General features: G+C 45.0%; 1 protein-coding gene across 3 annotated transcripts in view; it reads right to left on the bottom strand.

The window, feature by feature from the left end:
* Positions 1–3,814: 3,814 nt before the first annotated feature.
* DGKG (diacylglycerol kinase gamma) overlaps positions 3,815–10,443 on the bottom strand; it is a 165,596-nt gene continuing 158,967 nt past the window's right edge. For all 3 annotated transcript variants that reach the window (XM_082392943.1, XM_082392944.1, XM_082392945.1), the window contains one exon: positions 3,815–10,236. In XM_082392943.1, the coding sequence (XP_082249069.1) occupies positions 10,138–10,236 (99 nt within the window). In that variant the 3' untranslated portion in view covers positions 3,815–10,137. The remainder of the gene's footprint in view (positions 10,237–10,443) is intronic.

Below are 10,443 nucleotides of genomic sequence, written 5' to 3'. Positions count from 1 at the left end.
ACTTTGTTATACAGCAGAAACTGTTATACAGTATAAAGCAGTTATACTCCAATAAAGATGTTAAAAAAAAAAAAGACTTCTGTCCTCCGATCCCATTTTATTTCTCTCTTTGCTCCTCTGTTGAGATCCCAAGCAGGATGGGCTTATCACGGAAAAGAGCCGAGGAAAGGGCAGTGCCACCGGGAAGAGGGCTCAACATATGCGAGTGAACTTTGTCTCTGTTACTCCCCCTCAGGAGACCGTGACCATTTTGAGCACTGGGATACAGGAGGGGACCCTGTGCTTCCTCTTCCCTGCTCCCAAATGACTCACGAACAACAGTATAGACCGGCCTCTGGTTCCAAGCAGACAGAGAAAAGGCAAGTCATGTTGCCCAGAGGAGGCAGCAGGGGTGTGCAGACCCGGCCCGCCGTCATCTCCGGGAAGGCCTGTCAAGAGCTCTTCTGCAAGCCCCAGGGAGCTCATGTGTTTTCACGCCCATCAGTGGGTCCTGGGCTTCAGGGTACCGGGGGTTAGGCTGGAGGAGGGAGCTCAGAAGAGACTGTGTTCTTCCAAAGAGTGGGTGCTCTGGGAAGAAAACATGTTCCCACTGGCAGGAGGATGAAAACAATCTTCATTCCCGTCTTAGTCAACACCGACTGTCATTCCTCATGGCAGCAGTGTCAGGAAAGGAGAAGGTGGTACTTGGTCTTATGAGCTCCACGATGTTGGGAGATGGCGTGGTGGGCTGGGGTGTTTAATGAGTCAGAGGTCTGCAGCAGTGCACTGGGGGTAGAGATGAGAAAGCGTTTCTTCCTGACGTGTGGGCCGTCGGATGGGTGCTCAGTTAGGTCCACCGGCCACCAGCTGGGAATCAGGCCTTGGGTGAATACCAGGCCTTGCTTTCCAGTTGTTGCTGCCACCTAGGCTGTTCTTAAATAATAAACTCATTTCATTCATTGACTGAGATGGGCTGAATATTCTGAAACCTGCTGTCATTCATTTTACCATCCTCCCTTTGGTTGGGCAGAGTCACTTTTGAAAGCAAGCCAACCAACCACCTTGCCCACCACCTTGTCCAGAACGTCTGCAGTCAGCCTGCCCTGACCCCAGCATGACCCCAGCAGCCGAGCACAGAGCACGTGCAGCGTTACCTGCTCCCCTTACACTTTGCCCATTGAAAATGATAGCTCGCCCTGCTAAGTGGGCCTCCCAGATGGTCTCTCGGGGCTTGACACAGCTCCAGTTCAGTTGCCCCAGTGGAGGGGGAGGGCCTGTCTGTACACCTCAGCAGCTGTCCCCTCCCCCAGTCTAGCTTCCTCGTCTTCACGTGGTGGGGGCAATAACCAGAACTGGTTTTTATATGGTTTTTAAACGAACCTGCAGATATGATGTTACTGTTTTATTTGTCCCAACTAGTACTGTGCCTAGTCTTCCTGTAACTCCTACTGTTTTAAACAATATTTATTTCAAAAATTAGAACACGCATCCTTCAGGTACATTTCTAACTCCTCCAGGTGCTTTGCGTTTTCTCTCTGGCATCATCAGTGCTTATAACACTCCCCGATTTAGTGTCTTTTGAGAATTTAGTTAACGTGCTGTTTACCTTCCTCTTTCCAGATCAATCAGGAATGTTTTGAATACAGCTAAGATCTTCCTTGGGTTCCACCCAAAACTTTCTCCTATCAGTGACAGAGCAATGTCCTGGTTAACGTCTACTTGTGACAACTGGATTCAGTCAGTTGAGAAATGACTGAGCTCAGATGCACAACACCCTGAAATCTTCCTTCAGCAACATGGATGATACAACAACGTTTAACACTTAAGAAGGGATCCCCCATAATGATGTATGTGTAATATTTTGGTGTGAGGTGTCATGACATCTATAATTTAAAGTATTCCAGTAGAAAAAAAGATGAAGCAAATATGGCAAAATGATAACAACTGTTGAATCTAAGTGATGGGTCTATGGGTTCTCATTATACTTATGGCTCTACTTTTCTGTATGTTTGAAAATTGTCATAATAGAAATTATTCCCAGATGGTCTAATTCCAGGAAGTATATGTAACTGGGGGTGGGAGCTGCAGGAGGCTGATGGGGTGGATGGGAGAGGGAATTGCTTAGTCCTCATAAGTTTATGATCATTACATTAATGCCTCGTGGTAGCACAGTGTGATGACAGCAAACTCCACACAGCAATTCAATGACATCCTCTATCATTAACACCTTCCATGCACGGATGGTTCTCTAAGTTAAAAGCTCTAGTTCTCAACCTTTTTACCTCAAGGATGTTGGGGAGAAAGGAAATATTCACCAGGAAAATTTTTCTTTTCTTGAAGATCATGCCATTTTCTGGTAACCACTTGGTACCAGTTTTTTTTTTTTTTTCTTTAAAGAAAAGGACAAGAAAAATAAAGTTCATTAATTACTTTGAAAGTACTGTTGTTTAGTCCCTCCACAGCAGACTTTCTGGAATCTTTCTCTGGATTGCCACTTATATTGTGACATTTATAAATTCTTTTTTTTGGTATTATCTAACATAAAAAGAAATTACCATTTTTATTGCCCCTCACTTGTAACTCTTGCGAAGATTCCATTTTAAAAATAATTTTTTTTTGGAAGGGAAAAAGTTTTTTTGCATTTTTCTAGAAGCAGTCTTTTTACTCCAAATTATGATTCACTCAACACATTTTTAAAAGGACACTTCAAGTCTCCATCCCACCTTTAGATATCAGGTACTAAATTCTGATGTTTGACTGCCCGACCTCACTTCACTGGACCTTTGATGTGGTCTCTGTGTGTCTTTTAATACGATCTTTAATATTCTGTGAATACTCTGATCTGGCTGAACACCAAGGTGTTCACGTTGGTGCTCTGTTCTCTGATCGGTGTCTTAGGAGGCGGCCCCACTGTGCCTGGGAGAGAGGGCCTAAGGGAGGTGGGCAAGACGTGTATGGACTTGCTGCCGCCCAGACCTGCTCTGGCCACCGTGCCACTGCGCCCAAGCTAATGCCGTTTCCACTCCGGCTCTGTGGAAGGGGGAGGGGAGGGACTTGGATTTCATTTTGAGAAGGAAGTAATCATGCACAGGGGTGGGGTGGGGGTGGGTTTGGGTGTAGTAAATCCCTGTCACCGTGCTTGAAGCTCAGTGGCCTCAGCCAGGGCACTGCCAGCACGAACATGGGCTCTGAAAGGCAGATCCTGACAGATCTGAATCCCAGATCTGCCCCATGAGATTTGCTCTGTTTCCTCATTTGTCCAATGGGGAACCGTATAGCTCTGACTTCATAAGGTTCTGGTGAAGTTTAAAAGTGGTCATAAAAGCAATAGGCTTTGGACTGGACAATAAATGATAGTTGTTATTTAATAACCATTTCATCAATGCCTGGACACTTCCATTTTACCATGAACTCAACGTTAAGCTTTTTTAAGAAAAAAGGATTTCTCAGTCCTTTCTTCCATTTTTGGACTGAGTGTTCAGGCTCATCTCCCTTGCCCAAATAAACCTGCTAGAAAACCCAGTTCTCTATCTCTTTTCATCTCATGAGTCTGTATCTTATTATGCTGATCTCTTACTGTGTTGTAATTCCACTTCTGTGCTGTCTTTTTTTGTTTTGTCAGTTCCGACCTGACCTCTCAGAAGTAGACTGCAAATATTTCTGTCTTTTTGTCCAAGTTGAATTTCATATTTTCTGAATCATGAAGCTGCCCTCCATGTGACCTAGAAAGCCCTTTGATGATCCATATTTAGCTGTATCCATCACTCAACAGATGTCTGAGTAGTTAAAGGCCCTCATGAGCTCCCTCTACATCCTGTGGTTTCAAGTTTCTGAGTTGTTAGTTAAAAAGCTTTAATCCCTTCTACCCGCTTTCCCCTACCCATTCCAGGGTAGAAGGACAGATACCCATTTTAGCTATTCATTCATTCAACAAGTATTTACTCATTACCTGCTACATGCTTGATACTGGGTTAGATGTTATCCTCTTTGCTTCCAAATTGCATTTTCTAATTTGACCCATTTAGACGAGTACTCTAAGTTTTATGATTATTCCTCTAGAATCTTCACTGAGCATCCAATTAAATGGTCTCTTCTACCTGTAGTGTTTCCTGACCCCTGGGAGGCTCGGAGGCTTAATCGCAAACCCTGGTGCCTTGCTATAAGGCACCTGCCATTGCATCTACAGATTCCAAGATAAATAGGTTCAGCTTGGGATCCATCTCAGGGAGTTTAGTTAGCAGGTAAGTCTGCAGGGCTCTGCTCGTTGGCTTCCACCATGAACATGAAGAATGAAGTGGTAGCAAGGGTGAAATGCCCTGTAAGTTAAGCAGCTAGTTTCCAAAACCCCGTGGTTTTCTGTGTCCCTGGTTTCCCACAGAGATGCCCAGGAGGAAAGATGTCTCTCTGATTTTTGAGCTCTCTGGATCTTGCCATTAGATAGCATCTCTTGGCATCTGAAAGGCAGCCTGCCATTCTGTTCTCCCGTGGAACACAGATGGCCCAGCCCACGTCTATCACTAATGAGGATCACATGCAGAGCCTTCTTGCTGGAGGCTCCCTTCCACAACCCTAGCTCTCCTTCCCCGTGCAGGCCAGTCACTGCTGACCATGGCATTTAAGTCTGAGAAGGCTGCTTGCTGCTCTCCTACTCACAAAGTTGAATAGAAAAATCTATTAGGTGTGCCTTGGGAAACGATTCTCAATCAGCTAGAATGTGAAACATTGAGGATTAAGGGATGGCTGCCAGTTTGATTGCAAGGGTGAAGTTCTGGGTTCTAGCTGCCCATGGAGGCTGTTGAGTTTCCATATGAGCAAGCATTGTAAGTTCTTCAGTAGGAACATGAGTAGATGGCCAAAGAGAGGTTGACCAGATAGGACAGCAATTTTTCACTGCTGTGTAATCTCACCCAGGATGATGGTAGGGTTGGAAATAGTGAGATAAGAAGGTTAAAGGCATTAAAATATAGTAGAAAAAGCATAAATGTTGATGTAAGACAGACCCATGTCAAGTCTTTGCTCTACTACTTGCTATCTGTTTGACCTTGGACAAGGTACTTCACCTTTCTATGCACTAACTCCTTTTTCTGTGAAACAAGCAAAATGCCCAGATCATGAGGATTAAATGGGATAGCACATGAAAAGGCCTTGACACAGTGCCTTGTACTCAGCAAGCCATAAATGAGAATTCCCTTTCCTGTTTTCTTTCTATAGTAGAAATTTAAAAGATGTACTTGAGTATGGTGGAACGTTAAAGTGAGCTAAAAATGATGGCCCCATGTGAAATTCTACACAATTCTGTTCACCTGTTTTATGCAAAACTTGACTGATATTTGAGGTGTAGGATAGTTTCTTTTTCCTTGCTATTTATTGCAAGTCGGATGCAGGTCTGGTACTCGTGACTAGGAGAACAGTTCCAAACTGCTAATATGAACACCAACAGAAATGCAAAATCTCTTTTGGGCTTAACACTGTAACTCATTCCTTTAACTTTCAGAGCTGCCAAGGAAAGATCACCACCACCACTAGCTGCCCTTGAGGGCGCCAATGATTCTGGTCAATCCCGCCATGTACAAGTGTGGTCTAACTGGTCAGTACCAGTTAGACCAGAAAGTACTTTTCTAGAACAAGGAGAAAAGTACTTTAGAAAAGTACTTTATGAATATTATTTTCTGATCCAGAAATCTCTCTGGGAGTCATCTTTCACTCTTTCAGAAAACAATGGACACTGAGGTTTGCTGCTCAAAAGGAAGTACTAGACCTATTGATTTAACACTGATGCCTACAAAAATAGTTTCAACAGCTTTTAAACAAGGTAGATCAATCACCGCTTGTTCCTCCTCAACTAGGTCAAGGCTCTTCCTATAAGAGCAGGTGGCTGTTCATTCCCTCACAAGTCAGCTCTTTCCATATTCGGCCAGCTAGCTCCAAGAGCGGTCATTAAATTGAATAAACATCGATCCTTTCCACAACTGTGTTCTTTAGACCTGGTTCTGTCCTCTAGGTCTACACAGATGAAATCTGACCCCTGGCAGCTATCCTGTTTTCCCCTTAATTTTTCCCCAATCCCTTCTCTACTCAGGAAGCAAAGAGGCCAGATCCTTGATTCTTGCTTGAAGACACGTAGAGGGGAACAATAAAAGTAGTTAAACAATCACAGAAGAAACTAGAAAGAGTGTCTTAAGAAGAGAAGTTCCTTGTCCTAGAAAAGTACTTTATGGAATATTATTGCAGAGGATGGTTACTTCCATGTTCCCATCTCCACGGAGAACAAAAAGAAGAAATGGTGGGCTTAAGGCAGTGTTTCTAATCTGTGGACGTCAAGAGACAAATCAAAGCCCACCATTTCTTCTAGAAGGGGATCTAGTACTTGACCACAGAACTCTTTTGTTCATGGAGCAATTTATGGATACTAGTATTGTGTGAAACACATTTTAGGAAATTATGGTTTCAGATATGCTGCAGAAACTTAAACTAGACTTTTGAAATAACTTCCTGATTGATTATGGTCAGATCCTGGGACTGGTGGCCAAGGAACACTGAAGTTTCCTTCCTTGGAGGGTTGGTAGACTCTTCCTCTCTCCCCTTCTCTCTCCCTTTAATATCAGCATTAGACATCCATCTGCCTGGGAGCCTTGGGGTGTAGGTCGGTGACACAGGGAATCTGGGAGTCTAGATCCTTCCCATCCCCAGAATCTATTTTTATGGATCTCAATCATGGTAGTGTTCCACGGAAGGTACAGCCTAGCTAGGACTGAGGGTTTTGGCTAAGAGGAGAGGGGGCTAGAGATGGGAAAAGTTGATGCAATTATTTTTGGCAGGAGTTGGAACCAAAGCAGCAGGAGAGAGTAAGTTTTAAGACTCTCTGGCAAAGTAACTTCCTAATCTGTCACTGGGTATGTGTAAAAAAGTGATTAGTGGGTCTCTATATTTATCATGATTACTCACAAATATGTAATTTACATAATATATACAGCACATTAAGTACTATGTCACCTTATATAATGTCCATATGTATAATGTATATGCATGTTATGTAACGCCAGTCTGGAGGTTCTTCCAGATTCTGCCAAGTATTTCCTAATTTATTTGGCAATTTTAACATATCTTTTCCATCTGTGGAAAGAACTCTCTTGAGAGGAGCTGGTCTCTGACCTGAAATATAATCATTCTACTAAGTCTGTCTCCATTCTCAACTCACTGGAGGAAACCTACAAAGACCAAGTCATAATGAGATGCAACGCCTAGCCCATTAGTCCAGGGACAACATAATGTATTGAAGACTTCCTGTTTCATTCTTTTTACTGCTAGAGGGGTAGAACTGTGGGGGCAGGTGAGAACATGTCTGGGGCATGGCCAGAATCAGAATGGGATGAGGAATAAGGGAGGATTCTCCCCTGACTGCTTAACTTCGAGAAGTCACTAAATTATAGTAAGCCTTGTTTTCCTCATTATTTAGATGGGGCTAATAATATCTTCTCTGTCAACGTCAGGGGTTGCTGTGAGGAGCATTATGATGAGGTACTCCACCGTGAGAAACCACAGTCCCAGTAGTTAAGGGATGAGTTGCAAAGTCAGATTAAACAACACCACCAGACTTACTGAGGTTACAAAATTGAAAGTACAATTCCACCGATGTTTGCTATACTTTGTGGCTTTAAGGAGGACATGGGACATGTCTCTCAAGCAACACTGCCAGTCCTGTGCACCACAGTGGGCAGGCAGGGGCCAGTCTCTGACTTGTGAGTCTCTAAGAATCACTTTCACCTGTTGATAGTACCATGTCTCAACAGCCTCAATCTTGGGGGGTTGAGGCTGAAACACATGCAAGAATTTCTGCAAATGTCTTAGAATCAGTGACCCCCAAATTGAACCTGCCTTCATTTCAGAATCAAGTGGCTTCCAAGATAGTACCTGTTGTCATTCTGAGCTTGTTAGTCCCATCCCCAAGGAGCCCATCATTCAGGACATTCTTCAGGTGGCCTGCTTTCCCCCTGCCCAGTGTTCTGAACTGTTAGGTTGAACAGGATGGCTCTAGATCTCTGTCTTAGACGGTCCTAGATGACTGCTTCTTTCAGAGTTAGGATCAGTTTGTACACACAATCTTAATTTTCCCTTCCTTGTGCAAAGTTCCCGACCCAGTGTTAGGAGATTAGAGGGAGCTCAGTGGAGTGACGTCGAGTGGGTCCAGGTTTCCTTTTCAGAAATCTCAGAGGGGATGGAGGCTGAAGGACCAAAGGTGCCGAGGTGAATGTTTCTTTCTACCAACAAAGCTCTCCACAGACTTGCCCTCGGGGAAGGCGGTGATGCTGTTGCCAGCTGAATGAAGCCCAGTGAACTCTGCTGAGGCCCCTCTGGGCACTGGCTGGCAGCTCCTTGCTGAGGTGCCTCTGTCCTCCTTGTGCCTCTCCACTGAGGTCATCCGGGCAGCCAGAGGTGTTTCTAGGTTAAGAGACTATGATGACCATGATGAGATGACATGTGGAGAGTTTAATTTGAAGATCTGTCCACTGCCTTCAACCCTGGACCAACTTCTCACCAGGGCAGACCAGAGAGAGTCTCTGGGAAGTATTGGGAGGCCTCATTCTCTCATGTGGGCTTGTCCCGTCCACACATGTGCCACACGTTCATTCCTCCCTGGCAACCTGGATCCAAATGGAATCGTTTCTCAGTGACCAGAAATGACCCTTTTCCAAGATGTGGAGGTTCTTTTCTCTATTACATATCTTCTTAGTGGTACCTAGTCCCAAACCACATTAGCCAAGATACCATGGACAAGTCTCTTAACTTTTCCGAGACTCAGTTTCCTTATCTGACAAATGGGAGAGTAAATCCTGCCCAGCATAGCTTTCATGTTGTTTTGAGGATATAGAATAGAAATTCTCAGTCTCTTTATGATAAGGAGATACTTTAATTTCCCTTAAATCTCATGATCACCACGGGGCAATGTGCCTTGACAATGAAATGGCAGAAACAGGGAGTCAGAGCCTTCTTTTTCTTTCCCACTTTCTGTTCTTGTACTGCATATTTTTTTCAATCCAGAAAAATCCACCAGTAAATAAATATTTGTATATATAAATATATATATGCTACATATATGTACACACACCTAAGACCTTCAGTAGGGCCTCCAGGTCGTGCTCGGGGAGTGGTCGTTGCAGAGGCAGGAGGGAACTGCCTGACGCCTTGTCTCCTGGTCTCAGCAAAAGGCCCTTCCCTCCCATCTTCTTTGCCTTCAGGAATAGTCTGCCACCAGGGCTTGGAACTCAAACAGGAAACACGCTGTGGCTTGAAAAAGAAAGAAGCTGGGGGTGGTTTTTTTTTTTTTTTTTTCTTCCCTTTTTACACAATATTATGACACCAATTTGAAAAATAAATCTCAGTTTCTCTGCTTTCCCTCCCAGGTGTTCACAGAACTAAGAAAATAAATACCACATCTAAGGTGTGCTATGTAGGCAGCTCTGGGGGCTCTTGGAGCCGGCTCTAAACAAACACACAGCCACCAGAAGGCTTCAGGAAAATCACCAGTGCCCACTGAGAGTGCGCAGAACCAAGAAGGGAAACACAGCTTTCCACAGCATTTCTGCCTCCTCAGCAAGTTCCGGGAGAAGCTGTCACTCGAAGGACAACCAAGAAACCAGCGTGCGTATGCTGAGTCCTGCCAAGGGCTGCGATCTGAGAGTCGGAGGTGTTTTTGTCTCCTCACAGAGGGACCTTTGTGAGCGTCCCCTGGAACGCAGGCTCTTTCCCTTGGCCACATCCGATCTCCCCTTAGACAGGAAACCTGCAGCTTGCTCCTTGCGAGCGGCGAAGAAACTTGCAGGGCTGGTGGAAAGAAAGGGGGGGTTTCTCCTTCAGTCTCAGAAAGTCCCGCTCAAGGTCTTCTGGGAAAGTGGAGGTTGCTGCATGAGCCAGCTGCACCCTGGAGGGCCCTAAGTCCATTCACAATGTCCTGCTGGCACTGGTTCTGTTGGAGTGTGTCCATGGTTGAAATAGAATGGATGTCAGGGTGAAGCCTTCTTCCTGAAGGGTGGCTTGGCTTCCACTGGTTGGAGAAGAGTGTGTGTGTGTGTGTGTGTGTGTGTGTGTGGTGTGTATGTGTGTGTGTGTGCTTCAGTTTCTTGTCTTCTCTCTTGGTTGAACTGGCATTGGGCATAGTGTCTAGTCTTTTGAACGGCTCTTCCTCCTCAGAGAAAAGAAGCTGCTCTTCTGGGGGGGCCCCATCATCATAGGCGCTTGGTTCTTGTGAGTAATTTTAATCTAAAAGCAAAGAGGCAGAAATGAATTAGTGGCCTGCAAATCCTGGGAGCCTATGGGAGAGTGAGCTGCAGAGAGAGGAAGGGAGGCCAGCTTCGGGCTGGAAGGAGCCCCGTGCAGAAGGACGACTGTCCTTGAACAGCTTCAAAATTGGCAACTGGACCCTGACTGGGCCTGGCGTTTGGCACTGCTGGAAGCAAGGGGCGGAAA

The sequence above is a fragment of the Balaenoptera borealis genome (genome assembly GCF_965194805.1).
Source record: "Balaenoptera borealis genome assembly, chromosome: 5".
NCBI classification, from domain to species: domain Eukaryota; kingdom Metazoa; phylum Chordata; class Mammalia; order Artiodactyla; family Balaenopteridae; genus Balaenoptera; species Balaenoptera borealis.
Note: the sequence above shows the minus strand (reverse complement) of the source record. Positions and strands in the feature narration are given on the sequence as shown.